This window comes from Colletotrichum scovillei, assembly GCF_011075155.1.
Source record: "Colletotrichum scovillei strain TJNH1 chromosome Unknown Contig00006, whole genome shotgun sequence".
Taxonomy (NCBI): domain Eukaryota; kingdom Fungi; phylum Ascomycota; class Sordariomycetes; order Glomerellales; family Glomerellaceae; genus Colletotrichum; species Colletotrichum scovillei.
In genome coordinates, this window is record NW_023336264.1 from 4675490 (window position 1) to 4696579 (window position 21090).

The 21090-nt window shown below is 56.2% G+C and overlaps 1 protein-coding gene across 1 annotated transcript; it reads left to right on the forward strand.

Moving 5' to 3' along the window:
- The first annotated feature begins 14739 nt into the window (after positions 1-14739).
- HER10_EVM0012624 (phosphatidylinositol-specific phospholipase C) lies at positions 14740-20599 on the forward strand. Its single transcript, XM_035482017.1, has one exon. It carries the CDS (start codon positions 16276-16278, stop codon positions 19672-19674), a length of 3399 nt encoding a protein of 1132 aa, XP_035333530.1. The 5' UTR covers positions 14740-16275; the 3' UTR covers positions 19675-20599.
- Positions 20600-21090: the final 491 nt, after the last annotated feature.

Consider the following 21090-nt stretch of genomic DNA (forward strand, 5'->3'; position numbering starts at 1 on the left):
TGGCCAGTAATGTTGATGTCGCGTTGCTTTTGCCGTCATGCGTGAAGTCATTGAACTGGCTTGTTTCCTTCTAGTCCACACGCACATGGGGGCATGGCATGTTCAAGTTCATGTTGTTGCTTTTTAGTGAGGCTCCGTCGGGAGAAAGCACCGGATCCATGCGATGGAGACGAAGTACCCGACGAAGTACCCGACGAAGTACCTAGCAAACTTGCAAGGAAGGAACCCGGACAATGGACCTTCCATTGACTGTGGTGTCAGGCTGTCAAGGTGCGCAACTGGCACTGGGAACTTGGGAAAGAAGGCACCGGCCTCCGGGACACCGTGCTTGCTGTCCTTGGCCGTGCCTGATCGGAACGGCCTGTTTCCCCATGAGGCAATGGCTGGGAACTGCGCCGGGAAAAGAACAGCCAGGAACCGGGACGACTACCAACAATGATGCGAGCAAACATTCCGAATTATCGGTCTGGCAGGGCAGGGCCCCTGGAATCAATTTCAACGCTGAGGGTTTGTATATGCGCCCAAGAGGCACAAGAGATCCCTCCGACCGTTACGACAAACCCAAATGGCGAGTCACAAACAGGGGAAGAGTTTTCTCGATTTGGGGCTTGGGCAGCTGAACTATGGGAACCCTGGAACCAACCCATCCAGATGAGATGCGAGCTGTTTAAGAAAGTAGATCAGTAAGCCGCATACGAGACTTAACCTTTGGCGATTATTAGGTAGACTGTACGGAAACGGTCGGATACGAAAAAAAGAGAAAGCACTATCAAAGAGCCACAGCGAGCAATGAGACGAGAGGCCGGGCTTGGCAGCCAGGTGGAAACACTGCGATGGAGCCTTTGGGGAGTCCGACTCAACTCTGAATAAGGGTACCAGGCCTTCCGCAACTGGTGGCTCCGTAGAGGGGACTCGAGGGAGAAGAACCAAAAAGTATCCGTCCTCGGAGGGAGCATTTCCAACCCACCCGCGAGATGAGCGAAAGTGTTGGTCATCATGCTCAATGCGCGCCGATCGTTCAAAGCAAGCCGGACAAGACGACCCTCAGCCGTCAGGGCGAGACATGCAACTCCACGACACATTGCGTTGGATGACTCTTGTTGTTCCTTTTTGTTTGCTGTTACGGAACAGGCATTTGCCTTGCTGCTGGTCCTGTAAGGCAACCGAATCAAAGGGCGGGAACCACTCGGATCCGCCGTCCATCATGCGATGCAGTCAACCAGTGTCTCTGTTTCTCTTTCTCTAGTCTCTTGGCTCAAATCTCAATCTTTTCGAAGCCTCTTTGATAGGTGGTGGATTCGGCCCGCGCGCGTGAAACGCCCAGGATCACAAAATTCATTCGCAAAATATATCAGATTGTCTAGGGTCAGCTGACAGGAAATTGAGATTGCACTCGACGAGACTGCAGCCTCGTGTCACTGTCGTCGAGTTGCTCGCTCGCCGGTTACGATCAGCAAAAGCTAAAGCAGTTAGCTGAACAGAGTCACCCCCTTGTTGGTTCCCTCGAGAGAGTGATATCCTGCGTGGGGAACACAACGAGGTCTGAGAGTCGACAGCAGAGAGAAAAGAGACACCGCTTTCTTTCTCGCCCGCCGCAAAACATGCCAAGAAACAGCAGGGCAGGACTGGAAAGCTTGGCTTTCGCAACGGCGCATGCCAAAAGTGCCTCTAGATACCCTAACCGGCCGGGTTGCGATATGTACAGGGATGCCGATTATCCTGCGCAGGCAGAGCTATTGTGCTTGTGTCGGCCGTGGCCCGGTCTGGTGTTGTATCTGATTTCTCATAGACAGGCACTGTAAGATTGGGGTATGCGCGGGTGCGGTTGTCATGCTGGGCGGCTGCGGCTGATGATACGAGACGGACCGGGGAGAGAACTCAACGGTCGAAATAATCAAAGAAGCGCTATACTTGTCTGTCCAGGGTACCGACTACTGAGTCGGGCAGGGCGCCGAACAAAAACCAGACAATGGAAGACTGTACCGACGCTGATGACGGCGAGTGAGCCGTGCAGTCCCTCGCAACTCCTAGGTCAAGACTGTACGTGGCGGCAGAAGCGAGGAGGTGGGCGAGCGGGCTACGGGCTGTACCTGCGCGACCATGCCTCCAGATTACCTTGGCTCTTGCGAGAACCACAAGGCTTGGTACGGCAAGTCGGCATCGTGAGGAACGGAGACGTCGCCCCAAAGTGGCCAGCAAAGACGACAGCGTGGCCGAGGTCAAGGCGGCCACGGGAGGGATCGTCCGTCGGTATGAGGTCAGCCCACGGCAACTGGAGTAAACGCGGGTCGACAGCCCGAGACAATGACGGGCCTGTGAGTCTGTGAATAGGGCAGAAGAAACAGGAACTCGGAGTTGTTCGTTAGTGCTCGACTCTATCCAACAAGCCACCTCCCCGCCGGGTTTGCGGCCATTAGCCGGAATTGTTTTTTCGCCTCACAACTGGTCACTCTGCTTGCGGGTTTATGCTGCCGTCATTCTTGGCAACGGGCGGATGAAACTGTCTTGTTGCCAGCTCGGATTCACACAATCTGCCATTCACATAATCGTGCCATGGCAGATTGTGTAATGTCACGCGGTAGAACGAGTCCGGGGCCCCTCTGAGTTCTAGGGAAAGTCAACACCAGTCCCTTTCCACCGCGTGTGTAGCAAAAGCGTAAACGGTCTCTATGTGGACCAGCCCACAACCCCATTCATGGATGGAGATTGCTGTACAGACTACAGAGCACTGTACTCCGTACAGACTGCGGGTACGAATACTAGACGAAGGCCGAGGGGGCCGGAGTTCCTTGGTAGCAACCGATGAGACTGTATCCGTATCCGCGGGCTTTGGCGCAACTCCATCTCTCCAGGCTCCAGCATTTCCACGGTTGCGTTTGGTAGATTCTGAGCGGCACAGCCTGGCAACTTCCGAGGACATGTGTGCATCTCCTCGAGGCTTGTCAGTAGCGCCGTGTCAAAAGCCCAGGGGAGAAGCACGTGGGTCGTCCATGGACCATCCCCCACATCAGACATGGCGCTGGCGGCTGGCGGTGAGACGGGGCCAAGTGTGAGATGCTCCGTAGCACAAGAAATATCTCCAAATCAGCCCAAAAATGGAAGAAAGAAAACAAAAAAGGCAAAAAGTTTAAGTAGAATGCCTGCTCCGCTTAGGGTAGCCCCAGTGGCATGGGGCAAGCGCCGAGCTGCAAAGAGGATACTCGCAATGTGAGACCCCAGACTGCCCAAGCTGCGACAGAGGAGATGAAGATGGCGCGCACCGAGGCCTGACTCTCCATGGACAAGGCGGCCTTATGCCATACGGGTGGGCGTGTGCTTCTGGTGAAAGGACAACATGGCGATAGCGACATTTCCTATCTGACCATCCGGCCGTGAGGATTCAGACTGTTCGGCTCGAGAGCATGATTCTAGTCGACTTTGCAGCGGCTGTCGCTCCTAAAATGCTAGCAGTTGTGATCTGGAGTGGTCCAAAGGGCGAACGGGAAGTGAGGACCGCGCCATTTTCTCGGGCATCATCGTCCCGACTAACACGCCGGAGAGAGTTGTCAAAAGGCACCCTCGGGCTGGGCCTCTCCCGCTGGCGCGTGGGCAATCTCGTCGGACTCGCTTCTTCTCAAAAGGGGGAAGACTGAAGCTGCGAAGCAACATCGCATAGCATGGCATAGCATCGCATAGCATGGCATAGCATGGCATGGCATGGCGTGGCGTGGCATGGCGCGGATTGGATTAGATTTGGGGCGAGTGATGACTTCTATGGTCAAAGACCAGGGTGACAAATGTAGGACCATCCGCAGGCCATGATACCTTCCCATTCCTCTCCCTCTGCCTGGGCCCGAGGAGCGAGGTGCAAGGTGCATTCTGAGCCCATGTGAGCAGCCCCCGACAGCGCCGAAGAAACGAGGACGCAAGACAAGTAAGCGCGTGTGGCAGAGTGTCGAGTGGTGACTATCCAACTAGACGGGCGGAATGGGATATTTGGACGAGAGCAGGGGGGTTCATGGCCTCGATTCAGAGATACGATATGCCACCCCCCCTCGTCCCCTACCCTGGCGATTGGGTCGAGGGAGAAGAATGGGTGTACTCTCTGTACGAGCGTATGCGCGTTTGGCCAAGCAGACGGAGGGATCGGGAGAATAGCACCTCAGGAGGACGGGAGATTTGCTGCCTTGTCGGCATCCGATTTGTCGTAGAAAGAGAGTAAAAGAGCGAGTAATCGAAAAGTGTGACAGCGTCTGCTTGGGTGAGGCGACCGGGGACGTGGTTGTGTTTGGGAAAGGCCCTCGTGACCCCATTTTGGAATTTTTCCTGCCTGCGGTCGACTGCGTACTTTGACAGTAGAGACTAGGGTACGGGAGCCATGGCCTCCAGAGACAGAGCCCAAGGTCCTAAAGTGATTGTTGCGACACGAGCAAATCCGTTGGGTTGGGTTTCTCCTTCTCTTGCGTGCCCCCCCCCCCCCCCTCCTAAATATCCGTACTCCCATGTCGATAGCCCAATGGCTTACCCCTGCCGTCGAGATGGGCAACTTCGGCGCCGCCGTCACCCTCTCGTCTGGTGTCTGCGCTTGCAAGGTGCGATTCTCAATCTCAAAAGTCGCGATGGTTGCTGCCCACAGACCAATGGAAGAAAGACACCACACCGCTCGCATCGTACCGCGCCGAGTGGGCGGGAAAGGGACAGCCGTCTCGTTGCCATCCCCATCCATGCGGGAAACATCAAACAGAGCGTTCGTTGGATCGAGGCATCTCGTCGGACCCAACCAAGAGTGATGTGAGGTCCGACGCACATTGAAGCTTGGTGTAGAGGCGGGAAGGAGGGGTTCTCTGAACTTCTGGAGTTTAGCGGTTGCTAAATTCGTTCGACCCGTTGCTAGTGTACGTATCCTGAGCTTCCTGCTTCCTTCAGGTTCTCAAGTACGTACATGCTTAGATAAGACAGCTTTAGGTAATCGAACGACCCACCATCCTCCCTCTCCAAAATTGCAACCTCCAAGTCCCAACCGTGATGACGGCACCCCAAGAACGAAACACCATCCATCGACAAGGGACCCTCGACCACCAGCCCGACGTGGGGAGGGGGCCCCTTCGGCAGCGGTTCGGTGCAGCGCAGGGCTGCTTGCTTGCTGCTTGCTCGGGGGCCCGGGATTCTCCTCAGCACCGGATACCCAGAAACCACTGGCCCAGATTGCGGATCCCCTTGGGCCTTTGTGCCCTTTTCTCTGTTCCCCCTTGTCCGCCTCAGCTTGTCCCTGCCCGGGATTGGGGTTCTTGTGTGCCCCTTCGACGCGTCTTCCACCTTCGAACCGGCTTCGAGAAAACTACGTCACTCCAGGGGGCCGCACCCAATGGGAGCCCAACGATGACTGCTTTTCCCCGGCCCTCGACGCTATTTCCGCCCCTGTGATGTGACTGTTCCATCACTCGCCTGCTCCTGTCCTGTTGTCGACCAAGGCATCGTGGCCGGAGGCGTTTGATCACATCCCACGCTCTTTACCGCCGGTGTGGTCACCGCTGTGCGAGGCACCCCGAAAGTTACCACTTGAGAGGCTCTGTTCCCAACGCGGCGGCGGTGAGCAGCACCCATTGCAGGGGCCCAAAGAGCATGACCAGAGAATCGACCAACCAGCTTCGACCCCCATCTGACCGCACACCTTGAAAGGTGTTGCTCTTCTTCAACAATATCGACATTCATAGACAAGATCGGCGCATCACGCCCTCCCGGATCTCTGCCGTGTTGACCCTCCTTCTCTCACCGTACCTATCAGTCCCATGCTTCGACCACGCGTACCTGACTGAGCCGACCCTCTGTCTCGGCGCCAAATAAGGGACAACCAGGCACGGGAGCAGTGTACCGGTCCCGACCCTTGGTTACGGAGACAAACTCCGAGCATCCATGAGACACCACCGCCATGTTCCGGTCACGCTCCACGTCCACAGAATCGCACAAGACTAGGACCCCTAATAACGGGAGAGGACGAGGCTCAAAATTGAATGACTCCGACACCCGGTCCGCCGTGCGAGACGACTCGTTGTTTGCGCTCAGGGACGTTAGAGGCCCAGGCAGATGGGTGGCCCCGTCAGGGGTCGTCTCGGCCGATTGACTTCAACGTGGCCGGCTGACATGTTGGACGCAACGTCAGTCTGCCCATCAAACACGAACAATGGAGAATCAATGAACAGAAAGAGCGGCGAGTCGACAGGCCTGTCCAAATGCAACACAGACAGGGAGTTCAGCTATTGTCGTTCGCAATATCATTCGCAACTAAGGGAGCCATCCGGCGGCTATCACTCCTCGGCCGGGTGGGTTTTCGTCACCTGGCGGCTGGGCGGTTGATCGGAAAAGACGGTTACCGGCTCAGCAGGATATAGCACAATCGCATGCTTGCACTATGCCAGTGACACCCGGTCTAACCCGCGTTCGTCTCATCCCTATCGCACGTTTGGCACACGCAGGCAATGACATACATGACGCTGGCGTTGGCTGCATCGCGCAGCAATGTATCTGCCGACTTGTCGACGGCTTGGAGATTGGGGCACGACAGCGCTTGCTAGCTCATCCATTGGAGTCAAGACCGTCGGGCCGCGTTCTCATCGCCAAGCGACTGATTGATGCATACCATCGTGCTGTACGGGCAAATGGCTGCTTAGACATGTTGACAAAAACCACCACATGACCTGCCTTGTCCGCGAAAAGCAAATGTCGGTGTGATGCACTTCTCAGCGTCCATCCAGCCAAAAAATGCACGTTGGGGAGAAACTCGGCATTCCTCGACCACGCCCCTGGTAGCCCGCGGTTTCTTGAACCCCGCAGCGGCTAGTTGGTCGGTCCCCCGGGACTAGCAAGACATGCCCGCCGCATAGGAGCCCGACGGACGCGGTGCTAGCGCCGTAGCTTGCGCTCAACATCTCTTGCGTTCGGCTGGCGGACAGTTTCTCGTTGACCTCTGCGTTATGCTTATTGGAGGTGAGCGCAGCCAAGGCTCAAGACACGAGGCAGTGAAGGACGACAGCGCCCTCGCCGCAAGACAATCATCTGCAGGAGGACCAGGTTCGGCGGCCAGCTCGTTGGCCATCCTTCTCACAGCACAGCCAACGTGTCTTGGTCGTCGCATCGCATCAGGGCAGGGCAACCAAGACGCGCCTCAGACACGCCAGCAACGCAACAGAATCCAGCAGCGCATCAGAAACAGCAGATTTGCTGCGAGATGTGTGTACCCGCCCTCGCAGGAGTCATCGAGCGCCAGTTGGCCAATCCCCTCTGCTCAGGTGACGCCCCTCCGGCGCCGATGATGCGGAGTTGCGTGGTGAGCAGGGGGCCGCGGGCAAGGCTGCATATGGTAGTCCCCAGATGCGATGCTGCAGCTCCGTTGCGTTATTGGTGGTGCCCATGGAAGGACGTTCCCCTCAAGTCTCATCTCGACAGTGCTACTCGCAAGGGCAGGTTTGCGGAGTTGGGTTCGACCAGCCACTAACCACCCCCTCGCATCAGCAACACGATGCAAATTTAGAAGAGTGACGGGCAAAGACAAGACGGCATACAGTCAGCCATCTGACGGAACCTGTCAAGTCTCATCTCCACCGCGCCTCTGTTTTCCCTCGTCGACCTCAGTTTGGCCATTCAAGCCATTCTGATGCGGAATGGTTTCGCTGGGCAAAGCGGGCTTCAATGTTTGAGGCAGCGCAAAGTACTGTACTGGACGGGTACTTGCACCATTCGCAATGGTCCTTCGACCACATCTTTACCCGTTGAAACAGGAGCACCGGCTCGGATAGCCACACACCCCTCCTTCCGCTGCGCTGGCCAAGTTTTGATTCGAAGAATGCCATCAGAGGCACGCCCAGAGCTCCTCAGAATTAGCACAATTGCCAACTGCTTGCCCAGCTCTCGCTTGACATCCGAACAGCCGCCTTCGGTGCAGAGAGAGGGAGCTGATATTGTTATCCAGCCAAGGTCGTGCTGAGGCAAACGAGACCATACTCGCAGGCCGGATACACAAACACAGTATGACGATTTCTGCGGATACCAAGCTCGCCAACGTTTTTTTTTCTCTTTGGCCCCAATGGCTTCGGCGCCGCCTCCGCGGCCGGCCGGACTGTCAAGCAGCGCGTGCTGATCATCCTTGATGGTGGCGGTCCATCACCAAGAGTGTGTGGCTTGCCCTGCTCTAGTCTTCGAACCCCCTTCGACAGTGGCTTCCGCACCAACATCGTTGATAGCGGCAGCACCACACGAGGCCCTCACAATTAACGACGGAGAAATCTCTACCAACGTTTGAGCACTGTGAGCAGAGCAGAGTCAGAACGAACCTCCCTTACCCGGGTTCCCTGTGCGATGCAACCTACCCCACAACTCGCATTCCTGCGCAACCACGGTTCCCTACCAAGCTTGCAGTTCGGCTCTTCTACTGCATGACACTCGAGCAAATCGCAATATCACTGACGACGTGCTGTACCAAGCCGCACGTCTCCCCTCACGGTTCCGGCTGCATCTGACCGAGAACGAGTGATCGCGACGGAGGAATTGCGCAGCCTTGATGTGGCAGTGAATTACTGTCTAACTCAACCCCGCCGTATCCAGCCCGTGGATGTCTTGACGAGCTGATTGCGTGATAACGTCCCGACGCTGAACGACTTGACTTCTTGTCAGCCAGCCGTTGAATCTACCTTGGACGCCACGTCACTCATGATGAGTATTCGCCAAGGATGAGGGTTGGGATGGCAATGTAGACACCGCAAAGCCTGGGAAATTGGGGTCTTTACCGCACGCATCCTCTCGACTGTATTTGGACCACGCAGCACACCCAAACCACACAGCGGCCGGGCGACTGCTATCCATAGCGATGGATCACTTTCAAATGGAGCCAAGATGGAGAGAGTGCCCGACAGTCAGAGCAGTCCCAACAGGGCGGATTGAGGAGCTGCAACTAAAACCACCCCTGTTCTCGCAGCATCAATAAGCATGGGGTCGGTCAAAAGGCCGTCGACGGATCAAGAAATCCTCTCTTCTTTCAACCTCCCAAACAGAAAAATAAACAGAAACGGTCGTGACTCACCAAAGGAATGGGGGCTGATGGGGGAGGATGAAGCAAAACAGCCCAACGCTGCGACCGCTACCCACCAGCGCCAGTGGACAGCGATCTGCCGTCTAAATTCCCGTCACGTCCATAATCCCATGTTGATCGGTGGAATCCCATAGAGGCGGCGCCCCGGAAGCCACACCCAAACAACCACACAAGATGGCACCCCTGGAGCGGCTCTGTTGATCAGGTCTCACCGTCTCGCAACGGGGCAAGTCAGGGTCTACGTCAAGCAATCGTTGCTATCTTTGGTCGAGGGAGTCGAGGACGAGCTTGATTTGAAGGCAAGGGGACACCAATCAAACGGCTCGATGGCCACTCGGACTCTCAGATGATCAAGGCCCTTATTCATTTCTTGATGGTGCGTCTCTGGCCGTGTGCCACGGTCTGCGATGACCAGCCACACGCTACTGCCACAGGATGCAACACAAGTGGACAATTAGAGTTCTGCTTGGTCGTCTCAAGGTCTCGGGTGTCCTCCGTTGGCTGCATATCCAGAGCTGCAGAGGCGAACGTCGAGATTATAGCAATTGCCCTCTGGGACACTGACACGAGGAAAACTCCTTGAGCAACAAGAAAACTAGTCTACAGGAGTCTCTTCTGTCGTTCCCGCGACTTTAGTCCCGACGCTTCCAGACTATGGGGTTGAGGGCCCCAAAGCACTACGGGGAAGGCAGCGTCAGTCCGGAGCAAGCGCCGAAGGGCGTACCCTGCTGGAGGATCATTGTAGGCGACCTCTTTGCTTTCCAGTGCTCACCTTGGAAGCGTTACACCCAGACGTTTGATCCGGACAGGAACAATGAAGTGGGGGAGAGCAAATGCGTGCTGAGGTAATGAGGCATTCCCGGTACACCGGGAGATGGGGGCGTGGGTCACCGCTGAGCATAAGGGAGTCACCTCGACTGGTTGCGGCGCTTTCGGAGGAGCATCCTTGCCTCACGGTCCTCGGGGTTGCGTACGAAGTATCTCAGGATCGCGATGGAATGGTTCAAGGATGGAGAGGATGGCCAGTCACGAGAAGAAGAGCGTTATCAACGCTGTGGACGAGGTACCTCGATGTCGGCTTCGATAACGACAGCTCAGTATGCCTTGGGCACGCAAGATGTCACTCACGCCCCCACGGCCGCATGCGACGACCGGCTGACCACGCCGTACAAGTGCGGGTGGTGCAGGCCAGCTGAATATCTCCGGTGCGGAATGCGTGTACTGCTCGCAGGAAGCCAGCGATGACCGCTCGCTGCGTCTGAAGAGAACAGGCTGCGAGCAGCAACAAGCAAGATCAACATTGAGCCATCGGCGACGTCCAACGTTGGAATGCAACCGGGTCTACCAGGTTCTTGGACTGTTGATGAGCAACAATCAACCGCCGATCCTGTATCGAAAATGAGCAAATCCCTTGATGGTCGAATCAAAGGGCAAAGTTGCGTACATTTTGACTTTTGTAACAGCTGGAGAAAGGTTGAGGTCAGCTGGACATGACAAAAGGCAGAGACGCTGGGACGACGAGGATGAGGACTACGGCAGAAGGGCGGAGATTCGGCACGCGAGAGCAAATGCCAAAATCAGACGAGAAACACACTTGCTGAATGGGTGACGGGCCAGCAAGAAAGACTGGGAAATTGGGTGACACGTATCGCATTAACGCATCGTCACCAAAGTCCACGGCGCGATGCAACGGCGGTCGAGATAGGGCGGTACAGGCAAGCAATGGCGGGCACCGGGCTCTACAGAGCACAACGCATCAAAGCGACCTTGCGGCATGCCATGGCGCGTGCAGAAAGGGCGTCGACGTAATGGAGTCTGGGGGAAACAAGACACCAATTACGGTTCCTCGGCACCTAGTTTTAGCGGACGACAAACATGGGATCATCATGTCAGACTGACCTCACAAGCCCTTTCGTCACCGACGGTACCTGTTGATGCTGTCGTCGACTGGTTTCTTGGACGGCAAGCTCTGGCCGTCGAGCAAGGCATCATCTCTGCCATCGATTGCCTGCGTACAGACGGTACCTATTTCTCTACAGATGCGTTGTGGCACTGCATCGCAAATGTACCTGACCAACTCGGCACGTTGGCTCTTGTACTTCCTCCAACTCTGTGGTCTCTCGAGCCCAAGCATTTGCTTTCATCTCCCCCAGAGCGGGCTATTTCCAACGCGCGACGGCGGACGCAGGTCCTTGTCGCCTCAACAGTATATAGCTTTGGTGGTACTTGATCCCACCCTGCTCATTTCACAGCGAGCCAGGCGCCGAGGTATACCGCATCGTCCGCCGAGACGGCCGCACGGAAGACAGCCTTTTTGTTGGCAAGGAAGAAGTTTCGAGTCTCGCAGGACCCGGATGAGTGCATCGTTGGCTGCCGTCATCTTTTGCATGTCAAGTTGAAAGTGCGATAGCATGGCGCCGCCAATGCTGGCCTCGACATGGATATACACCGCAGCAGCAGCCGGAGTCATGTTGGTGGTTGCACAAGACAGGGCAGAGCTGGCAGGATCCGACAAGGCCAACTTCGTCCTGCAGTATAGACCCGGGAGTACAAGACAAGGCAACCGTCGAGGTTATTTTTTGCCCGTGGCGCGTGGGTGTGTGCTAAAATCCTGCTGCCCGGGAGGAAGAATTCAAGATTACCAAAGACGGGACGAGGAGATTGTTTCGTCAAACGGGGTGCCATTGATGATCCAACGGGCGAGGCAATACAAGAAAATAAAAGCACGAGACATCGGAGACAATACGCACACAGCCCCTGAGGGGGCAAATGAGGTGGAAACATGGCGAGATGCGCCGCGAACGACTGTGCCACAGGCGAGACGGAGAGAGAGAGAGAGAGCCACTTGAGGACTTTGGGCCCTGGGGGACGAGGGACATGGGCCCGGTCTGGCGCGTGTGTTGAGTGCTGGCGTTGGGGTTTGGCGTTGGCAGTTGCTTCTGACTTGTCCCCGGGCGGTGGTCTCGGGGGACGCACAAGACATTCCAACTGTGTGTGGGAGAGACAGCAACAGCGACAGAAACAGAGAGGAGTCATCCATCTCGCACACCCTCCCTCCTTTTCCATGCCAGCGGGACCCCTGTTCTGGACGAGAGCGGTGCACATGGCGTTGTATCCGGCCGGTACAGTACTTGGGCCTTGATCCTTGCCTATCATACTGCGTATCCTCAGGAGGGAAGAGAGCAGCGCAGCAAGCAAGCAGAGCAGAGCCAGCATGAGCCGGAGCAACAGCGGTTCCTGGTATTGGAATTGTTCTTTTCCCTTCTACATCAGGCCTCCCTTGGGTTTCCCCCGGAAGCCCATCGTGCGGGCTTGCGGCTTTGCTTGCGGCTTGTGGCCTGCCCATGACATGACGGAGCCCGGGAAGGGGGAGAATAGGTACTGTACGCAGCACGCAACATGGGAATTGCAAAGGTACGTACTTGCAGAGAATGCCATGTCCCCTGTCTGCCCTGGCTGTCGTGGGCCCTGTCTTGTCCTCCATGTTCCTGAAGGTTTTTTTTTAATTCTTATTTTATTTTTCTGCCGTTGCGTTGCCCCTTCTTTTTGATGTGTTTTTTTTTATCCTGTCCTCTTGGGTTTTCTGTATTTTTGGGCTGGTGGGAGGACCGGTGGCCCCCGTCTCTTTCGGCGTCTCCCTGCTTGCCCTCTCCTGTCTTTTTCGCCTTCACTCTCAGTCTTTTTTTTCTCCAGGGCCCCCCGCCCATCCATTCATTTGTTCGTCATGTTAACGACACACCCCCTTTTTTGCTTCTGTATGACGACACACCCTTTCTCTTGCTGTCTTTCGGCCTGTTGCTCTCTCTCCTCTACGAATGCTAATCCCTTTTTCTGAATTCTGCCCAGTTCCCCATCTTCTGCGCATGAGCCCTTTTGCTGCACTACATACACAAAAGTAAGTACTGCGTAGGTACATACTTCTTACGGATCTATGTGTGCTGGGCCACTGGTTGTCGAGCTTTCTGCCCTGCCAGTCTGCTGCCCCCTGTCGGGATTGGATTCTTCTCTTCCGTCTTCCCCCAGGTACTTGGTCAGGTACCCAAAGTCCAAAGGTCCGAAGGCAAGGTACGAGGATATCTTACGTCGTCCCAGGGCCGGGGCGCCAGCTAGCCCAGGTACGTACCCCACTGGGGGAGGAGACGTTCATGTCCCATTTTGATGTCCCATCCAAACTGCGATTGCAAAGTGACGCCCAGCGTCTCCATCTCGGCCCTGTGCGCTACGGCTACGTGACTGTGACTTTTTTTCCTCTACAGACTACTGCGTACTCTCCCATTCCCCCCCCCTTCCGTGGCCGCCCCTCAATTCCAGCCCAGCCGGTCCAGTCTCGCCATCGGGCCAGCCTCGTGTCTCCACTTTCTTGAGAGTCCAATTTTGGGAGAAGAATGGAAAACAGAAGAAAAGTCAAGTTGGGGAGTCACAACAAACACATCACGAGAGATGCCACGGAAGAAAGGAGAGACACTGCTAGACACTGCAAAGACCAGTCCTCTGCTGAGGTACTCCGCGGTGACGGGTGGACGAAAGTGACGGGACGTGGTGGGGCTGACCTTGGGGATACGTACCGCACCAGCAACTCACCTCGAGATCAGAAATATACGTACCTCTGCGGATAGCTTCCACTGAGATGCTTTGAAGAGCTTAGCGCCGTCTCCCAGTTCACGCCCCCGTCCGCGGCGTTCGCCCTCCCATTTCCCTTCTCTCTATTTTGCCTTTGCCTTTTTTTTGCCCTTTCGTGTTCCGCTTTTTATTTATTTTATTTCTTCCTGTCTGCCTCTTTCGCTTGAATCACGAGTTTAGCGGCTTGACAACAGCACAGGTCTAGAAGGCAATGTATGGACGGAGTAGAGAATGGAATTGTAAAGAGGAGATACCTAAGAAGAACTTCAGAAATACCGTGCCTTGTCAGCCAAGGTACCGTAACTTGCACTTTGGACTTGGCCCGCGTCTGCGCGTATCCTTCTTTCGCATTCCTCGTCCCGTCCTCCTCATTGCCCACAAACCTTTGGCCCTCTACTGCGTACGGTTGACCATTGCTGTCTGTAGGTACCTCTCCCCCCGGCTTCTTTCGCCTTACACCATCCGGTACCACACGCCCCTGCGCCCACACTCCTGCGCCCATCCACGCTCCTCTGCCTCCCGCCCGGCGTGTGCGTTGTACCCATGTATCTCGTCGTACGATTTGGTATGGGAAAGTACTTGATGATGCCCATGTAGGCTACTTTATTCCTACCCATCCATCTGGGCAGCCCATCTTGGCTCGCTCCCGTTTTACTTGCACGCCTTCCCTGCAAACACACACACTTGCTGGCCCAGAGAGGTGTGTATCTGTTCTGTCTCTGTCTCTCTAACTGAGTCTTCTCTTGGTCTCCGTCTCCCACACTTTTCTCCCACTCTCCCACTCTGGCCGCTCGCTCTCTGAAGCAGCCCTGTCAAGTCACTCTACGCCATACTCCCCTCGGTGTCTCTACCGTTCTTCACCTGGGGTTTTTCTGACTCTCTCTACCTGCTACCCTGCTCAACCTTGCCCAGCACCACTGTCCGCAAGCCCACACACGCCTGTCTGTCTACCTGACCTGACCAGACCAGACCTTACCTTCTTGCGTATCCATACACCACAAGGGGATACTTTGCTAGGTACTTCCAATTCCTACACACACCTCTTGATCCCCTGTCCTCCGTACTCCCGTACTCTCTCGCTCGTTTCCCTTCGTTTCCACCCTCACCCTCGCCCTCACCCTCTCTCTCCTGACCCTGACATTAATTGTGCTGGTCTTTGCCCTTACTCCAAAATAAAGCTCTTGGCTATGCCTCCTTCCCGCTCCGTCTACTCATAATTTCCCGGGCCCCAACTACCACTCCCGCCCACATAAGACTTGACTGGCCACCACCACCACCACACCTTCCGTCTTGACCTGACCGTCTACCAGCCCAGTCAGTCTCACACGCACCGCACCGCACCGCACCGCGCTGCTCCTGCTGCTGCTGCTGCTACTACTACTACACCCACCACCACTCGCAGTCACCACCACCACCACCACCACTGCCAACGACGTCTGACCTGCAACGCTCCTTTGCTGCTTTGCTCAACTACATAACAACAGACCACAACCCTTACTCTTCTTCTTCACCACACGTACACAATCACCCGCACTACTCGCCAAACAACTCAACCTGCCAAAAACAAAACAACAGAAAACTCATTGTGTTCAATAGTTGCGCGCCCGGCACTCGACCCGAGGGATCTGCCCATTGACTCATCTGCAACTGTTGCGCCGTGCGCACCCTCCCGAGGAACCACCACCACCACCACCCAAGACTTTCTCTCTTGTTGCGCCGAACCACCTCCCACCCGATTCAACGTTCGATTCTTCTTGCCGGACACGAGCCTGCGCGACCTAGGACTGCAACCAGTTGCCAGAAGCGAACGCAAGGTGTCAAGGAAGACACACGAAAAAAGAACGAACGAGCATCCGCTGCGGGATCATTGCATAGCGGCTTGCCAATGCTGTCGGTCCCGTCGACCCCAACCTGGAAATAGACCCAAACCAGTCACTTGCATACAACACCTGCCACATCACACACCTCGCCTTGGAGAGCCCATCGCAGCAACTGCGCAGGCCCGCACATTTTTGTCGAGCAACCCCCAAACCCAGAGGCCGGAACTCCCAAAAGACGAAACGACGGACACCTGCCATCACGATTGGCCCAGTCCGACCCTGCTCTCGTCCGCCCTGCCACGCCTACATCTTCTCTACGCCTACGCCTGATTCACTCTGCTGGTCCGCCTGCAGTGTACCAGTACGAACCACCAGCGCCCATAACTCTCCCACCCGTGTGGTCTGTCAGGACCTCTGGTTTGCCGCATCGCATCGCACCGCGCGGCGACCTACACGACTCTGCAGCAAAGAGATCACCACCCTTTCCCCACGGCCTGCTGCTTCCTTCTTGGACCCGAACCCTTGCCCGCCTGCCAGACAGCCCCGTGTGTGTGGAACGCCCACCTTCATATCGCAGGATCGACCTCCTCCCACGCATCCCCCGCATTCTCTATCCCTCTACGGGCCGTTCCACACGACCACACTCTCCAAGGATGCCGTCTCAAGCAGCTACTACTTCTTCATAAAAACGCCAGATCATCCACCTAGGATCTCGCCGCGGGGACCTCTCCAAACCCGCGTGTAGCGAAGGGCTACCCCCACGAAACTCACATCATGTCTCCCACCTCTACTTCAACTCAGTTGCCCTCACCTCTACCCCTTTCCAAACCTCCCACCATGCCTCCTCAGTCTACTCAGTTTAGGCGCACACGTCCAAGCCATGTACAGACAAACATCCCCTCCAACATTCACCTACAACACCTACAGCAACAGCAGCAATCACAATTCGCAGTACCAGCTTCAGCAATAAGCGCCTCTTCCGTGGCCTCCAGCTCGCAGCAGGGCTCGCCCGTCATGTCCCCAGAGAACGCCGTCATGACGAGCAACAGCTCGCTCCAGGCTTCCCCTGAGCACCGGGGCCGTGAGCTTGCGGACGACCAGTTCTCGGCCGGCTCCTTTTCTCTGCCCGAGTCCGTCATCTCAAGGAAGACGAGTGACAACTCGCTTGGGCAGACCTTGGTGGGCAGCCCCAGTGCCATGTCAGAGGCCGTCAGCAAAAGCAACAATATCATTCGGCGTCTGTCGAACCGGGCCACGGCCAGGTTCACCCGCCGCAGGACATCCTCCGCTGCGCCCAACAGCCGTGACGGCAGCGTTGGCCCCGGTATGCTCCGCCGGAGGAGTGACAGCAACAACACGGCCCCGCCCGACCTTGCCGCGTATAGCGACTCTGACGATGAAATCATTGATGAGATGGACGATCTCAGGTCGTTGATTGGTGGTCTTGACGGGGCTCTCAGAGAGTCGTCCTCGAATAGCACCACCGCGTCTCTGGCCGGCTCCACCTCGCCTTCCAACACCACCGCCGGCCCCGTCATCCCCTTCCAGCTGCTCAAGGGCACCTGGATTAGGAAGGTCTCCAAGAAGAACTGGAAGAAGCGTTTCATCCTGGTCCTGGAGCCCGACGCCGCCAAGATTTCCTGGGATAAGTCCAGGGGAAAGCAGCTCTACATTGACGACATCAAGGAGATTAGGACCGGTTCCGATATTCGACAGTACCGTCTCGACTATGGCGTGCCGGAATCCGAAGAGGCCCGCTGGTTCTCCATCATGTACGTCGTGCACAACACGTCAAAGACCAAGATGATGCACCTGGTCGCCGACGACGAGAGCACCTTCCACAACTGGGTGACTACGCTCGAGGCCATCTCCAAGCACCGACAAGATCTCATGGCGTCCTTGATGGCCTTTAACGACCGTGCCATCCGCGACTACTGGCTCACTGAGATGGCAAGGCAGAGTGGTGAGAAGACGCTGTCTCTCGACGTCGGCGACATTGACTTTGAGGGAGTCCAGCGCGTCTGCCGGAATCTTCACATTCACGCCTCGTACCAGGATTTGTCCGAAAAGTTTGGTAAGGCGACTGGCACCGACACTGGTCGCGGGAATCGTCGCCTCAACTTTTTCGAATTCCAAAAGTTTGTCGGTTTGATGAAGCAGCGTGACGACATTCGCCATATCTACTATCAGATCGCGGCTAACCCACTAGCCGGCCTCAGCATCGACGAGTTCAAGAAGTTTTTGCGCGACGTCCAGGGAGAGAACGTTGAAGCGGACCCTGCATTCTGGGAGACTGCGTATAACAAACTGGCCCGCAAGCACGCCAAAGATTCCGAGTGGACGAGCGAAGGCCCTCGCATGAACGACGCCGCCTTTGCCGCTTATTTGACGTCGACCTACAACCTGCCCGTCATCAAGGAGCCCAAGACCTACTCCCTCGACCGTCCGTTGAACGAGTACTTCATCTCCAGCTCTCACAACACCTACCTTATGGGTCGACAGGTCGCCGGTCTCTCGAGCGTCGAAGGCTACATCTCCGCGCTCGTCCGCGGTTGCCGTTGTGTGGAGGTCGACTGCTGGGATGGACCGGATGGCAACCCCACGGTGAACCACGGCCGCACGCTCACCACTTCGATCAGTTTCCAGGAGACCATGACCACGATCAACAAGTACGCCTTTATTGCGACCAAGTACCCTCTGTGGATCTCCCTCGAGGTCCACTGCAACCCGGCGCAACAGGCCGAGATGGCCCGCATCATCAAGGAGACCTTTGGCGCTCGTCTCGTCACCGCACCCCTGGATCCATCCTCGGACAAGTTCCCGTCGCCCGAGCAGCTCAAGGAGCGAGTGCTCATCAAGGTCAAGCGCCCGCAGCCACCCCCGGAGCCCACCAAGCCGGCCGAGTCGACCGGTCGCCGACGGGGCAACAGCCTGAGTTCCCCGTACCCCAAGCCGGTTCAGCTGGACAACAGCATCGTCCCCTCGCAGTCGCTGCCGCAGAGCCCCATCCTGAGCCCGAGCCACTCGTCCCGCCGTCTCGTCAGCAAGAGCCGTGTCAACACCATCACCGAGGGCGAGGTCCAGGACGCCCTGAGCAGCAGCACGAGCGACAACGACAGCGCCGGCGAGCGCATGCCCCCCAGACGGTCATCGAACAAGACGGTCAAGGTGCTGGGAGATTTGGGTGTGTACTGCGCCGGCCTCAAGTTTGGTGGTTTCGACGCCACCGAGGCCAAGGCGTACAACCACATCTTTTCCTTCATGGAGTCGAGCTTCCACAAGAACAGCCGGTCCAAGGAGGAGAAGAGAGCCATCCAGCTCCACAACATGCGGTACCTCATGCGCGTCTACCCCGACCGCACTCGAATCACGTCCAACAACTTCAACCCGATCGGCTACTGGCGCAAGGGCGTGCAGATGGCCGCACTCAACTGGCAGACGTTCGATCTCGGCATGCAACTCAACCAGGCCATGTTCGAGAGCGGCACCGACCGATCCGGCTACGTCTTGAAGCCCAAGGAGCTGCGCGAGATCAAGGTGATGCCCCCCGGATGGGAGGGCCACCACCGGGAACGCCAGGAGGTCACCTTCACCATTGATGTCATCTCGGCCCAGCAGCTCATGCGCCCCAACGGCATGCCCAACAACAAGACGGTCGACCCGTACGTCGAGGTGGAGGTGTTCCACTCCAGCGACAAGAGGGACAAGAAGGACACCGACGCCGAGGGCTCGCTTTCGGATACGCCCCTCATGTTCCGCACCAAGATCAGGGCGGGCAACGGCTTCAACCCCATCTTCAATGAGAAGTTCACCTTCAAGGTCACGACCAAGTTCCCCGAACTCATCTTTGTTCGCTGGTCGGTCAAACTCTCGCACAACGGCGAGAGCTACAACGACCGCCAACCCGTCGCGACGCACACCGCCAAGCTCAACGGCCTCAAGCGCGGCTACCGCACCCTGCCCCTGTTTGACCACAACGCCGAACAGTACCTCTTCTCGACCCTCTTCTGCCGCATCAACATCGACTCCGTCCAGACCGTTCTGCTCAGCAACAACGACGACCTGGAATCCACGGGCACCAGCAAGTCTCGTGGCGTCGGACGCGTCTTTAACACGTTTGGCACTCGATCCAACAACATTAGCCCCAAGTCCAGCATGGAGAAGGCGACCTAGACGGCTCCATCACATGGCCGTCCCCTCTGTACCATGCTGAGGCCTCACCACCTTCGCTTCTTGGCATAAATTTGTTTTCTTTTTTATTCCCCAAGTTTTGTATCAGTATCGACAGAGAATTAACGACATATGCCCGGGGGGGCCTCGAGTACCCCCTGGGGCGAAACGACACGGCCGAACCCAAAAAGACAGAATTCCCAGCGCGCCCCAATTTTTTGGATCTAATGTGCTACCAATACCCCCTTTGGCATTCGACTGCGGCGTACTATTATTGGCATGAAGGAGAACTTCCTGGTGTAGTCTACGACTATTTTTCTTTCGCTTCACCCGCTCTCCTTGAAGGATGCGAGGCACTTTTTTCTAGGGATACCAACGGGACACCTTTTTTTTTCTTTTCTACTTTTTTCATTTGTTCATGGGATTATTCATTGGGACGGCGAAATAAGGGCATAACCGTCACCGCCCCCGAGAGGCCTGATGCCCGGGGGTCGCGTCGACTTTTTGAAACGGGAAAGGACACACAGCATATACCACATGTCAGGAAGGGACAGGAATATCATAGAACTGGGATCAATCCGACATGATGAAAGCAAGAGTCGAGAAAAGACCATAGGAAAAAAAGTTTCTTTCTTGTTTCGAACGATTTGTCTCGAAAGAGGACCCACAGTACACGATGGCGGATGACTGTTACTACTCACCTTTTCAAGCGTTGCATTACCCCTGGGTCGGTTTGTGAGAGGTGTTTTGTTGATTAACGGGGGAGGAATCTCCTGGCGACTAGGGAGGAATTTGCTGACTGCGTGGAGGATATCTGGACGAAGCGGATGGCCAGGACGGTCCCGCTAGGCATCGGGCTAGCATGGTTTGGAGGGGGTAATCTGTTTAAGCATTGACGTGAAGCATAATCATCTGGAATGGATGGACCGGGCGGGGGGGCATACTATCTTGTTTGGTTTGCATGGGCGGACGAACGAACGGAGGGGGAGGGGGGCCAACTGGAATGTGTAGGTAGTTTTGCTGCGGAGAGAATGGAATGGGGTCTTAAGGCGGGGCTGGTTGAGGAGCTCGTATAATGTCAATGATTGCCCTGATGGGGTGCTACCTGCCTTTCTGTCTGTCTGTCTGGACCTGGCTTGGTGATTTGTAGCGCGCAGTGAACTATGAACCATGAACCTTGTGCTCAGACCGTTTGTTGATGTCTGATGTTTGGGGCATGTCATCAGGGTCGTCGTGGGATCTTTTCTGCCTTTTCTGCCTTTCTGGTACTTGAGAAGAGAGCAGAGAGGTAGGCCGTAATGGGCTTGGGTGGTGGTACCTTGTTCGAAGGTTTGGCAGGTGTTTGGAGTAGGTGTAAGCTAGATGGGGGCAGAGGAGGTACTGTTTTTGCGAATACGTGTACGCGGGGTTGGAGGAAGT